We start from the raw sequence: 15,185 nt of genomic DNA, 5'->3' as shown, positions 1-15,185 counted from the left end.
AAATATATATGGTGAATGAATGTTTTACAATGAAAAGAAAATCAACCTCGCTCAAATAAGAGATCGAAGAAATGTGGAAAATACTATTCTATAAATTAAAACTATCATAAAGCATTATTTTTCACTTGTAAAAATGGCAAAGGTAAGAAAAGTCAAATAAATACATTTATGTTGGTGATGTTGAGGGAAAACAGGAACCTTCAGAACACATCACTGTGGTAATATCAGTTGGTACAACCATCATGGCAGATGCCTAATGAGGCCATTAAAATTGTTTTTTAAATAATATTTTTAAATGCCTATGGTATAATACTAAGCTAACAAAAAGATGCAAAACATAAATAGCATGGTACCAGAAAAAAAGTACTGAACGAAAATATATCAAAATAAAAACAATACCTATTTCTGGATGGTGCGCTAACATCACAGGTGATCCCAAATTTGTTCTTTATCCTAGTCAGCATTTTCAAAATTTACAAGCCTGCATAATTTAGAAATGCTCCAGGGAGGTGATGAGAGACTACAAGTGGGCCTGGCTTTAAATTTCAGACTTTTAAAGCTCACATTAAGAGATAATGGCTTACCACTTGAGTCTCTGGCTTACCTACACTCCTGGGGAAAACTGATACAGTTGATTCTCATCATTTTTACAGAAAAATGTTCTACGTAGTTGCCATGATCACTGAATTAGAGAACACTAGACCATTGCTCCTAGGATAAATACAGGATTGTGTTCCTTCAAGCCTCTGGTCACAATATTTTGCTCAGCTGATCAATACATGACTTTGTTTTATGTGTCTTTCTCTTTAAAGCCACCTTATTTAACAGATATTGTTGATTAATTAACACTGAACTCTAGGCCAACAGTGTTACAACTCACACCTGAATAAAGTTTATCTAATACACATATTTTCTCCGTAAGGCACATCTCAGTCTTCTTACATTTAGGAACACTAGACAGCATTAGTGCATTGTGTGTGGGAGCCATTTTAAACAGTGAAATTACCCACACAAAGCACAAAAGTGTGGAAAAAGTGGCACTAAGCATACTGTGAAAGGACACTTTCTTGTAAAACAAGAAAAAAAGAGCATCGCTTCATTCAGCCTCAGCTGGGAACGTGTGCAGTGGGCAGCTCAAATTTTTGCCACTTTCACATGTCCACGAATTACCACAAAAGCACCACAAGTACTGATTTGGGGGTTACCAATACATTTTAGCAAGTAAATGAACTGACAAATAATTACAGTTACAGTTTTAAGGAAAATTCTTAATCAAAAGAGCCAAACACCAATATTCTACAACTATACTCCTTCAGGGAGTTGCTTAAAGCTGAGTACCTTATAATTTATAAAGCATTCCCCCCCAGAAAGCATTTTGCATAATGGAAATGAAAGTAATCTATTTAATCATTCATTTTATTTAATATATTCATTGTCGGCCGGCGCGGTGTCTCACGCCTGTAATCCCAGCACTTTGGGAGGCCGAGGCGGGCAAATCATGAGATCAGGAGATCGAGACCATCCTACCTAACATGGTGAGACCCCGTCTCTACTAAATATACAAAAAAAATTAGCCGGCATGGTGGCGGGCACCTGTAGTCCCAGCTACTTGGGAGGCTGAGGCAGGAGAATGGCCTGAACCCGGGAGGCAGAGCTTGCAGTGAGCCGAGATCGTGCCACTGCACTCCAACCTGGGCAATGGAGCGAGACTCCATCTCAAATTAAAAAAAAAAAAATATATATATATATATATTCATTGTCTTCAACTTTTTATTATCCACTTAAATTCAGCTGGTAGTTACTGAGTATCTCCACATAGAGAACACAGAGAATGATCTCATGGTCCTCTTGGGTATGTGAGGGGAGGTTGGGGCAATCTCCAATTCTAATGCAAGACAGATAGTATACAATCGAGGTCATCAAAAAGGCATAATGTGCATGAGACTGGTAAAAATATAACGCGATGAGGACCAAAGGAAGGAGAAAGTGCATCCTCTTGGGATTGTCTGCAAAACTTGATGGAGATGGTGATATCCGAAAAGACCTTGAAGGATTAGTAAGGTGGTAAGTAGAGCTATGGGATGGAGTGGACAAGAAGCAGCTCGAGCAAGAGCACAGAGTGGAGACATCTTCCAGGAACAGGGTCAGAATCCAGCATGAGTGTAGGGTAGGTGAAAGGAATGGCTTCCATCACTGCTGCAAAGCAAGCCACAGCACCTTCAACATGTTAGCAGAGAAGGGAACTGGAAGGCAAATGGCTAAATGAGGAAGGGAAAAGAATTCAACTACCCTGATCCTACTTCCAGAAACTTCTTGCTTCATTATCCTTTTACACTGTAGTGGTGCCCTCTTTCCCAAACATCTTTAACCTCCTTAACTAGACTGCATAGGACGCAAGCAGGGATCATGCCTCGCCCTTCTTTAGCCTCCCTCCATCTGCCTTCTGCCCACACTTTCCCAACACACAACACACCCTAACATACAAAAGATCACCCTACACCAACGCCTGCATATCACTAGCCTTCAATAAATATTTACTCATTCACTAATTGGCTTTACAAACACACCGAGCCTTTAACAAGCCCTGGTCCCTTCCCTACGAATACAGGTTGTTCTCGTGAGTAGATGGCTAAACATTGTAACTAGGACGTAATTATCCCTGAGCTTCCACAGAATATATGTGTGTGGACAATGAGAATCTTTGAAAGTGCCACAATATTATGTTACACATTTTTATTTCTGTATCTAACTAAAACTGAACATTAAGTGTTCAGTAGAATCTCTAAATTTTGCAATTAAATAGTAAATGTATATGTATGTCCTTAAAATCATAATTTTTAGGCTATGTTATATTCAGGCCCCTTGATTCTATAATTCCTTAGAAGTTAGTATAAATACTCATATACTTCTTGGATTGTCTTTTGGAGTTTATAATATTACAAGAGGTTACACACATCTGAACATTCTTGTGTAGAAACAAGATAGAAACAGGTTTTTTTCTTTTTCTTTCTTTTTTTTTCTAAGATAAGGTCTCACTCTGTTGCCCAGACTGCCGGGTAGTGGCATGATTAGAAACAGGTTTTCTATATAAAAGTATTTTTATAAAATGTATTTATAAAAGTATTTTATAAAATGAGTATATCTTATGTAAAATAGCCTGCAACTTATGAATGAATTTTTAGCCTATTATTTATTGCTTTTAAAATTGAATTTTCTATTAGAAGAAAGAGGTATGTTTCAAAATACACACTTCTGCAGTCAAATTATTGTACTTACTGTTTCAAAACCTCGATGTGGATGATCAGGAAATCCTCCTGGTCTACCTCCTTTAAATTCATCAAACAGTAAAAATGGATCCAGATTTTTTAACTGAAATAAAAGCAAAATTTGCAGATTAGGTATGTCTTTTAAACCATACCACCAAGAGCTACATTTATGAACAGATCTAGCAAGCCTCACTGAAAACCACATAGCCAATGAGCAACTTTTTGCAATGAAAATTGCTTTCAGGAAGAACTTCTTTTTTTTTTTTTTCTTTTTGAGATGGAGTCTTGCTCTGTTGCCCAGGCTGGAGTGCAGTGGCCAGATCTCAGCTCACTGCAAGCTCCACCTCCCAGGTTCACGCCATTCTCCTGCCTCAGCCTCCCGAGTAGCTGGAACCACAGGCGCCCGCCACCATGCCTGGATAATTTTTTTGTTTTTTTAGTAGCGATGGGGTTTCACTGTGTTAGCCAGGATGGTCTCGATCTCCTGACCTCGTGATCCGCCCGTCTCGGCCTCCCAAAGTGCTGGGATTACAGGCTTGAGCCACCGCGCCCGGCCAGGAAGAACTTCTTATACACACTGATATGGTTTGGTTCCATGTCCCCACCCAAATCTCGTCTTGTAGCTCCCATAATTCCCATGTGTTGTGGGAGCAACTCAGTGGGAGATGACTGAAACATGGGGGCAGGTCTTTCCTGTGCTGTTCTTGTGATAGTGAATGGGTCTCACAGGATCTGATGGTTTTAAAAATGGGAGTTTCTCGGCACAAGCTCTCTTTTTTTGCCTGCTGCCATCCGTGTAAGATGTGACTTGCTCCTCCTTGCCTTCCACCATGAATGTGAGGCCTCCCCAGCCACGTGGAGCTGTTTGAGTCCAGTTAAACTTCTTTCTTTTGTAAATTGCCCAGTTTCAGGTATGTCCTTATCAGCAGCGTGAAAACGGACTAATACACACACATACACACAAGGATTCACAGATTGTGTTAGAGAGTTGACATTTTATGAGAAGCGCAAAAAGTGGACAAACATTTCATAATCATTTAAGATATAAATAGTCAAGTACAAACAAGATGTATTCTGTATCCTAAACAGATTTACAGGGGAACAGACTAGAAAATCAATTATTGCAACAAGATGATAAATGCTTTGGAGGAAGACAATTTTACAAATATGAGAGTGGGACGGGATCAGAGAAGGTCAGAAAGCTCAGGAATATGACACTTAATCTCTGTCTTGAAGTACATGGTTGAGTTAATCAAGTAGATGGGAGAAAAGGAGAAGGAAAGATATTCCAGGTAGAAAAGCAGAAAATCAGCTTGGCATGCTTAAAGAACTAAGGGAAACTAATCTGTTGGGGCAAAAGATGCATATGGAATTATGAGATACATGGGCAGATGATGGAGGAGAAATCCTAAAGGAGTTTGGATTTTATCCTGAAGGTGATGGGAGTTTTCATCAGAGTTTGATATGATCAGATTTAGAAGGATCACTCCGTGGAAGATGGCTTGGTAAAGGAAGACAGGAAACAAAGAATATCTAGAAGGTTATCTCAAATAGTCTGAGCAAAGGCAAAGGCCAGAACTAAGGCAATGGCAGTAGTGATGGAGAGTGGTTGAGTGACTGGGTAGATATTTATGAGAGAAAAAAGAAGAGCATTAACTGACTCCCAAATTTTTAACTATGGTGTCTGGGAAGATGGTAGGGCCATTCAGCACTTAAAGAACATAATGGAAGAAGCTACCTTGAAATAGCTATGGTGACTTCATTTTAAGTCACACTGAATTTGATATATCCATATAAATGTTATCTGTATAAATAGAACTATTAATATTGAGTGCACATTATATTATGCAAAGGCTAGCAGGCAACTAAAGATCAATCTCAAGCTCAAATGAGAGGTAGAAACATATCTGGCTGTCATCAACATATGTTGTTATTGTCTTGCTTATTCTTGACCATGTTATTTTGCATAAATTTTAGAAAATTTATCAAATTCTATGAAGAAAAATTTTGAACATTTGATTGGAATTGGTTTTAATCTATGGATCAATTTGTGAAGAACTGACATTTATATAACATTGAGTTTTTCCTCAATGTTTCCTCAGTAGAACCATGGTTATCCCCATTTATTTAGGTCTTTAAACATATTTCAATAAGGATTTGCAATTTTCTCCATAAAGGTCTTACATATATTTAAAAATTATTTTTCTAGCTAATTTGTATTTTTAATGGAATTCTACTGCAAGCAGCATTTACACATTATATTTTGAACAGTTTGCTGCTGGAAATTAGAAACGTGCTAGGTGATTTTTGAACCCTGCCTCTTATTAATTTTAATGATTCATCTGTAGTTTCTTTTGGGTTTTCTTTTAGATGTTCATATCACCAGTGTATTTATCAATAAACTTTTGCTTAATAATTCACAAAAAAAATTTTGTCTCGCATTGGATTAAAGCCGTGGCAGACTGCAATTTCTCTGGGTTTGTATGGGCCTGGCTGGTCTTGACATGTCTTCTCACTCTGGGACTCAAGCTGAAACAGTGGCTCCTATGAAGGGCATTATGTTCTCACAGCCAAGGGCAGGAGTAAAAAGCAAGTCAGGTCAACCATTCACAATCACATTAATACATTCCATTGGTCAAAGCATGTGACATGGCCAAGCCCAAAGTCAGGGAGGAGGGCACTTAATCCCTCCCTATGTGTCTCATGGATAATGTACCTAAAAATGGATGTGGGTGTAAAATCCTATTATAGAGAAGGAGTGAATATTTGGCAGTAATATTTCAACCCACACTCATTACCAAATAAGAAGGGATTTCTTTTCATTTTCAATCCTTATATTTTCTATTTCTTTTCCTTGCATTTTTACAAGTGAGCATCTCTACAACAGTCTTGAGTAGAAATGGTGGTGGTAGACATCCTTGTCTTCTCCCTGATTTTACATAGATTGCTTATAAACTTTTATGGTAATCTGGTTGTTTAATGCAGGTGTTTTATAAATCCCCTTCATAAGGTTAAAGAGTTTCCCTTCTACTTCTAGTTTACAAAGTTGTTGTTTTTTTTAAACATGAACGGATGTTGAATTCTGTTGAATGCCTTTTCCACACTGAGACACTTATATGATTTTTTTCTCCTTTAACCTCTTAATGTTAATAAAATATACAAATAGACTTTCTAACATTAAACCAAATTTGCTCTCTTCAGATAATCCAAACTTGATCATGATATATTATCTTTTAATACATTGTTGTATTTGGTTGGTTAATTTTCTATGATTCTTGCAAACATTTTCATAAATATGATGTAATTATTCTTTCATTGGCTGTCCTTGTCTGGTCCTGATAGCAAGACAATGTCAGCTTCATGAAGTGACTTGAGGAGCACTTCCTTGGATTTCATCCCCTGGAGAGTTTGTGCATTATTAGAATTACTTACACCTTAAATATTTTGTAAAATTTGTCTGTAAAATCTTCTGGTCCTATTGTCTTTGTTATAAACTTTTAAAATATTCATTCGATTACCATTATGGCTATGAAACTTCAGATTTTCCATTTTTTCTTTCTTTCTTATTGTTTTTATACTCTAAGAGTTTCACCAACCTCTTGGCAGCTCAGCTAATTAATTTTTAAGTTATTTATTTCAGGATGTCTACTCTGTCATTACTACTAGAAATGAAAGTATGAAACTGTCTATCTCTGGTTTTATCTTTCTTATTTTAACTTTCTATGAAAAAACATGTACACTCATATACATAACATATATATTATATATAAATTCAACAAGCTACTGCAAGTTTTTTAACCTAACCAATTCTCAGTTTCTTCATTTGAAAATGTGGACTGCAGCCCATATAAAGCTGGGGCACTTTGTAGCCTATCTCAACCCGGTGTTTCATCTAGTCCAATATTTTAAAGTAATTGAAAATAAATTCAAATTGTTTGTTGAATCCTCTCAAAAACACCAAAAGAGGCTTCAATTTAAATATATGTTTAAAATCCCTCTTACCCCTCTCCATGTATACATCTGTCTCCCATGATTCCAATTTCTGTCACTCTAACTCTTCAAATCACTTCAAATCATCTGCAGACACCTCTTTCCTTTTCTCGTCCTCTCCTCTCACCTTCTGTATTTACTCTTTTCTCTTCCACTAGTAACTCTCTGCCCTTTCCAGTGAAAATCAACCAAGCAAATTTGTTTCCTTTCAGTCTTGTCATTCATTATTCCACATCGCCTTATTAAAAGTCCAGGAACAGAAACGGGATTGGTAGGAGGAGAGGTTGAGAATTCTCATACCTTATTACACATTGCTTTCTCCTCACATGATAATATATACCCTGGAAGATTATAAGGATTGAAAACAATGAATGTAGCACACCTGGTCCAGTGCCCAAAACACTGTCGGTTCTACATAGATGGGTAGAATCTGTTATACTGCACCAGTCCTATAAACATCACAGCCATCACTTCCCCAGGTACAAACAAAGTGTTTGGAGCTCTAAGATAACTTTTAAATTCTATGTTGTTGTGGTTCTATTAAAATATGGGTAAAGATGAGATAAAGAAATACTTACTGCTTCTTTGTATCTAAAAGTTTAAATGAGTAAATATGCCCTGCTGTCAAATAAACTGTGAAGAACAAGGGTTCTCTCTTTTTAGTCCTACCCTTATCACCATCCACCACCCACAGAACAGTAGTTATTCATTGTTATCAAGAACTTGGAGCACTGCTGTAATGAATACCTAAAACTGGAAGTAGCCTTGGAACTGCTTAAACTTTATAGAGGCTAGAAGTCTTGAAGTCATGCTAGCAAAAGCCTACATTGCTGTGAATGAACCATTAAAAGCAATTCTGGTGAGGGCCCAGAAAGAAAAGAAGAGAGCTGTAGAAAGAGTCTCAATTTTCTTTTCTTTTTTTCTTTTCTTTTTTTTTTTTTTTTTTTTTTTTGAGACAGGGTCTCATTGTGTTGCCCGTGTTGGAGTGTGGTGGCATGATCTCGACTCACTGCAACCTCCGTTTCCTGGGCTCAAGCAATGCGCCCGCCTCAGTGCCCCAAGTAGCTGGGACTACAGATGCCAGTCACCATGCCCAGCTAATTTTTGTATTTTTTGTAGAGACGAGGTTTCACCATGTTGCCCAGGCTAGTCTCAAACTCCTGAGCTCAAGTGATCCACCCACCTCGGCCTCCCAAAGTGGTAGGATTACAGGCATGAGCCACTGTGCCCAGCCTCAATCTTCTTAAAGAATATCTAAGTAATCCTGAACAGATTGTTGGTAGAAATATGGACAGTAAAGGCCATTCTGATGAGGTCTTAGACAGAAACATGTTATTGAAAACTGAAGGAAAGATTACCCTTGTTATAAAGTGGCAAAATAACTTGACTGATCTGTGTTCATATTCTAGTGTTTTGTGGAAGGTAGAACCTGTAAGCAATGAAATTGGATGTTTAGCTGATGCTATTTGTGCACAAAGCGTTGAGGGACTGGGTTACTCTTGATGGCATATAGAAAAATGCAAGAAGAGAGAAATAATTTAAAGGCAGAACCGTTCATCAAAAGAGAAGCAGAACTTAAAGATTTGGAAAATTTTCAGCCTACCCATATTACAAAGAATGAGAAACATGTTCAGGAGAAAATACCAAGGGTGTGGCCAAATGACCATTTCACCATTTAATAAGGAGCTTTGTCAGACATCAAAACAGAAACCAGGACCTATTGTTCAAGACAATGGACAATTTCAGTGCCAATTTTCTGTCTTAGTCTGTTTGAGTTGCTATAACATAATACTATAAACTGGTTGGATTATAAACAACTGAAATTTATTTCCCACAGTTCTGGAGGCTAAGAAGTCCAAGATAAAAGCACCAACAAATTTGGTGTCTGGTGAGGGGCCAACTTTCTGGTTCAGACAGAGTGCCTTCTAGCTGTGTCCCCGCATGGCGGAAGGAGCCAGCTCGCTCTCTGGGGTCTCGTTTATAAGGGCATTAATCCCATTCCTGAGGGTTCTGCCCTCATGACCTAACACCTCCCAGAGGCCTCCCCTCCTAATACCGTCATACTGGGTGTTAGGTTTCAGGATAGGAATTTGGAGTAGGGAAGACACATAGATTCAGACCAAATTAGTACTATTTGTCATATTTATCGCCCATTTGACCCTTCTGGTCACCAATCGATGAAATATGAACACACATAGGAAGAAAGCCAGCACAAGAAAGAGACTGAAGAAGTTAGGGTGCTGATTGAGGTAAGAGTCAGAGGGATGAATTGATTATCTTGCCAGAAAATTGGAGATATGTGCAAGACACACTTTCCCTCAAAAAAGTAAGAATATCTTGCGTTAGACTGTCGTACTAAAGTGTTATTTGCAGTACTGGGTATTAGTGCTCGTCAAACTTCCTAACATTCTCTAAACATTTAGCACGGATTCAATAGCATGTAAAATAAACATGTGTTATCTGTAGACAAGATCTAATTTATAAAACTCCAATTTTCTAAAATGTTTTCACTAAGTCCCCAATTCATTCACATCTTTCTCTCTCTACATATCAAATTGACAATCTTTTAATGTTTTTGAATCACATGAGAATTTCTTTTCATTCAAATAGTTCTAAATCCTTTAGCTGCTGAATTCAAGTGGCAGCTTCCAATCTACCTCTTTTAGTCTCTTAAGGCCAATCAGGCCGGGCGCGGTGGCTCATGCCTATAATCCCAGCACTTTGGGAGGCCGAGGCAGATGGATCGCTTAAGACTGTGAGTTCGAGACCAGCCTGGCCAACATAGTGAAACCCTGTCTCTACTAAAAATACAAAAATTAGCCAGGCGTGGTGGCTAAGGCACTAGAATCGCTTGAACCCAGGAGGCAGAGGTTACAGTGAGCAAAGGGAGACAGAGTAAGACTCTGTCTCAAAAAAAAAAAGAGAAGGTCAATCAAAACTTGCGGCCACCACCCTCAGGCATGTGGTACTCCCATAATAAAGCCTGGCATTTTATTTACATCAGGAAGCACCGGAAGTAACTACCAAGAATAATAGTTCCTTGAGGATGGGGCTGATGCTATGCTTTTTTACGATGCTCCACTGAACTTACAATAATTCTGTGTACATAAAAGGTACGCTACAATATACTGAGTGGTACTTGTGTTAGGTCCATGGCCTCTCTTGTAGCTAGTTGTGTCCATATGATTGAATCTAGCTACAATGTAGAAGTTGCAGGGTGGAACTTTTAGGAAAATTCCTTATAAGAGGAGGATGGACAGGAGATGAGTATCATTTTGCCCTTCCCCTCTTCCTCCTTCTGTGACAGAGGGTAAATGGTTGCCATTTCCCTAACAGCTGTCTTGGACTATAAGATGATGCACTAAGAATGTACTAAGAATTATGACCTAAGATAGAATGAACGCAGATCCCCGATAAGAGTGGAAGACCACCCTGGAGTGCCTATTTTGGCACTTTACAAAAGAGAAACAAACCCTTACTTATGTACGTCATTGTTTTTGGAGGATGCTTTCTGTTACACGCAGTTGAACCTAATCCTAACTGATATAAGGGCAATAATGCCTGTGGTAGTAGCCAAGAATCAGGAGATTCTAGGTCAGCCTATGTCAAGACAATATGGCAGCAGCTGAAGTAACAGACTCCTCAAGATAGACTCCAACACCTCTGGCTACCTTCTGGGTTTACTTGGCCTCCAGACTGGAACCTGGGGATAACAATGAGAAGGCAGAAGGAAACCGCAGCACATATCCTAGACTGAGATCTAGATACAACCTCGAATGGACTTGAGCTGTGACTCTATGGCCCACTTCCTTGACTCAATATCTAGAGACCTTGATAATGAAAAGCACCATCTACAGAGGCTAAATCAGTGAAGACCAAGATTCGTCAAGGCTGTTTGATGATATTAAGGGATTTTTAAATTTTTGTAAGTGTGATAATGAGATTGTAGTGTTTTTTTTCAAGTTATCTTTTAGAGATACAAATTGAAATATTTATAAGTGAAATAAAATAATGGCTGGAGTTCTCTTCAAAATACTTTGAGGGGAGTAATGGATGATAATATAGATGAAATAAGATTGCCATGAGTTGATCATTGTGGATACAAGGAACATGGAGATTCATCGTACCGTTTCTCCACTTTTCTATGATGATTGAAATTCTTCCTTAACAAAATAAAAATAAGAGTGACCCACGGAGAATCACATTCCACTGAGGAATGTCTGGTAGCAGGAGTGGGCATAGAGGCAAGTGCAGATGAGTAGTGGATTTCCCTCCTGCTGGGAGCACAGAGGAACCACTCCCTAGCACACATGCTACTCAGCCATTCAAATTCCAATCTGGCTAGCCTGGCCCATGTATAACTGTGATGAAGGGGGTGGGCCAGCACAACTCCATCTCTTCCTTGTTGTTAAATCACAGAAAGGCACAGTGAGAGCACTGTAAATTCCTCTTCTATCTCCACATTTGCAGTCAAAGGAGTCAAAACACTTGCGGCTGTGACTATTGAGCACTGTTGTAGATACTAAGCTAAAATAGCTCTGGGTCCAAAGTTTATGGCATATTTCTTTAGAGACAGAAGCTCTGGTGCAGAGTTTGAAAAATAACCTGTTGGTCGGGCGCGGTGGCTCATGCCTGTAATCCCAGCATTTTGGGAGGCCGAAGTGGGCGGATCACCTGAGGTTGGGCGTTTGAGACCAGCCTGACCAACATGGAGAAACGCCGTCTCTACTAACAATACAAAATTAGCAGGATGTGGTGGCGCATGCCTGTAATCCTAGCGACTCGGGAAGCTGAGGCAGGAGAATCGCTTGAACCAGGGAGGCGGAGGCTGCGGTGAGCTGAGATCGCGCCATTGCATTCCAGCCTGGGCAACAAGAGTGAAACTCCGTCTCAAAAAAAAAAAAAGAAAAGAAAAAAAAACAGAAAGAAAGAAAAGTAACCTCTTGATGTTACACAGATGCTTTCATTCTCTGCTGATGGGAGGGTTAGGGAGTCTGCCTTTCTGACAAGTTGGTAGTATGTAGAGTGCAAAAATAATATGGCAGCAATCTAAATGGTCAAAAATAGATTCACGAGTAAGAGAATAATGCTATGCTTATACACAGGAAAAGGTATAACTATTAAAATGATGTTTATGAGGAATTTATAATAATATACGAAGTCCGTACGCTATCATTGTTAATAAAAAAACATTGGAACACAAAATTGTTTATTCTATATAATCTCATGATGTAAAATATACAATTACATGGAAACAAACAAACAAAAAGACCCTTTGTCTCAATAGTAATTAAACCAGGCTGATGGATTAGGAATGATTCCTATCCATGTATTTTTCCTTAAGGTAGAGTCATTCCTGGGGTACAGGAGACCTGAATCAGTAAAATATGGGGATATTTAAAGCATAAGTTATCAGCCATGGACTCTTACCTGGCACCACTGATAGAACTCAGAAGGGTTGTAAACTTGGACTGCTAAAAAATTACACCTTTATTGTCACTAACCTCTACTAATTTTTTTCTGTTTTTTTTTTTTATTGTGGTAAAATATACGTAACATAAAATTTAGCATTTTAACCATTTCAAGAGTACAGTTTTGTGGCATTAAATATATTTACATTGTGCAACCATCACTGTCATCTCCAGACTGAAATTTAACTTCAATTATGAATGTAGTCAATGCACCACAGTAAATTACCAGCACCTGTGACTTTGTCACCAATTGAAATCAGTTATTTTCATATCACATTACAGTTGTTAGTAGATATATCAAAATATTGTTCATGTTCTTCACAACTTTGAAATTCAGGAGTTACTAGAACTGCCACCAAATGTTTTTAAAATTGTTCCTAACCATGTTTCAGTATAAAAGTTTTCCTTGGTAATCCTATGTGTTTTATTTTAGTAATTCTATGTATTTTATGTATTTTAAAACATTGCTTTCAGAAGAAATTGATAGATTTCATCAAACTGCCAAAGGTTTCATCAAATTGCCAAAGGGATTCACAGGACAAAAACAATAAAATTCTCAGGAGCTGTGTTCCTGACAGATGGGCTAATTAAAGTGTTAGCTACCCTCAATATATAATAATGGCTTACTAACAGGTGTGTTTGGGGCCCCAAAATTCTTTCCAATTGTTCTGTTGGTGATGTAGCCTAGTGGAATATGATACCACCTCCATCTGCATCTCCCCAACACTCCCTGTGCATTTAGCCATTAGAATAATCTTGTTTGCAGGTAATTAGAATAATCTTGTTTTCAGAAAACTCTGTTTGATGGACCTCAAAAGACATTCAGGTGTAAATAGGAAGCTAATTGGAAAGAGAAATGGCCTGATGGGGCTGATGGAGAGTTGTGTTGGCAGTTTTTCCTCTCCCTCAGTGGCCAATCAACATTACGCTAGGTGAAATAAGCCAGGCACAGAAAGACAATTACTGCATGATCTCACTCATATGCAAAATCTAAAAAAATCAAACTCATAGAAGCAGAGGGTAGAATGGTGGTTACCCCAGCTAGGGGATGGGAGGATATGGAAGGAGAGATGTTGGTCAAAGGATGCAAAATTTCAGTCAGGAGGAATGAGTTCAAGAGATTCATTGCACAAAATGGTGACTATAGTTAATAACAATATATACTTGAAATTGACTAAGAAAGACTTTAAGTGCTCTCATCACAAAAAAAAGTATGTGAGATAATGAATATGTTAATTAGCTTGATTTAGCCATCCCACAATATAGACACCTCTCAAAACATCATTTTGTACATCATAAATATATACAATTTTTATTTGTCAATTTAAAACATAACTAAAAAATATGGAATCCATCAAAAATGTAGGTCAGCACTCATTGAGGAAGGCCAGGAGTTTTTTAAAACTCTATAAATACATCTCAAAGATCAAAAAGTTGAGAAAGCAACCCTTTTAAAGCTTAGGTTGAGCAACAAAGTAGCATTAAAATTATCAGAGTAGAGTTCAAGAAGAGGGACAAGCCAGTCTCACTTTTCAAAATGGAATGCATCTCTGTAACGTATTTCTTCTAGTAGAAAATGTTTTGAGGGTCTGATATGGTGCTAGGGGCTGTATTCCCTGGGCTATGACCACCATCTGATACCTTTCTGTGTATATAAGATTTATTTCCCCCACAAATCCCAAATTTCCCATATTCAAACGAAAACATTCTCTAAAGTTGAAAGACATCTACCTAATCTATAATCACCTTCTCTGAGAGCTAGACCCATCTACACGTGACCCTTACCAGAGGTCTACAAGTTGGGTCCCAGCAGTCTCTCAATGAATCTAAATCCTTGGCAACGGCAGATTGGCCAGGAGTGGAGACCTGACCTATGCTGAGTCAATCAGATTCCCTCTACTGGGAATTTGGAATTGAGAATCAGAGTTACTCCCTGATGCTTTGAAGTGTGGGCAAATAAATTTAGGGGCTGTGTGGTGGGCATGTTTGGCGATACGCATGCTGAGGCAGATAGCACGTCAGCCCAGGGTGGCACGCCGGTGTGCAGAGAGAAGCAGAGACACTTCCTGAAGCTCAGCTGCACCTTCTGCCCAAGACCTCTGTATTCACATTACAGAAACCCCCTTTGGGCTGGGGCTGGTTTGCATAGGGCCCCCGACTGCAAACTTTAAAGTTTGCACTTATGCACCCCACAGGCCAGCTCATGACTGTCTTGGTCCCCTCTTCCCAAATCACCATCAACATCCCACCAGTCCCTTCTGAAAAGAAAACAAGGAGCAGCCACCCAACTAGCATACCTCGGGTCGGCCAATGCTTCTCCGGACCCTTGCTCCAACCCCTTCCGACTGCTCCCGGCTGAGCACTGAGAGAGTAACTTTCTTGGAGGACCCCATATCGGAGTCTAAAAAGAGAGTGTCCTGATGTTGAGCTGTAGAGGATGGAGGGCTAAAGGAAGGAC

General features: G+C 38.8%; 1 protein-coding gene across 1 annotated transcript in view; it reads right to left on the bottom strand.

The window, feature by feature from the left end:
• PIR (pirin) overlaps window positions 1-15,185 on the bottom strand; it is a 104,185-nt gene that overhangs the window by 86,968 nt on the left and 2,032 nt on the right. The window contains exons 2-3 of the mRNA XM_033201418.1: window positions 15,025-15,172; window positions 3,277-3,369 (exon numbers count right to left, since the gene is read on the bottom strand). Of these exons, the coding sequence (XP_033057309.1) occupies window positions 3,277-3,369; window positions 15,025-15,120 (189 nt within the window). The 5' untranslated portion in view covers window positions 15,121-15,172. The remainder of the gene's footprint in view (window positions 1-3,276; window positions 3,370-15,024; window positions 15,173-15,185) is intronic.

The sequence above is a fragment of the Trachypithecus francoisi genome, unplaced genomic scaffold, assembly GCF_009764315.1.
Source record: "Trachypithecus francoisi isolate TF-2019V2 unplaced genomic scaffold, Tfra_2.0 Lachesis_group6, whole genome shotgun sequence".
In the NCBI taxonomy this organism is placed as follows: Eukaryota; Metazoa; Chordata; class Mammalia; order Primates; family Cercopithecidae; genus Trachypithecus; species Trachypithecus francoisi.
The sequence above is the reverse complement of the archived record's forward strand: the minus strand, read 5'-3'. Positions and strand labels throughout refer to the sequence as shown.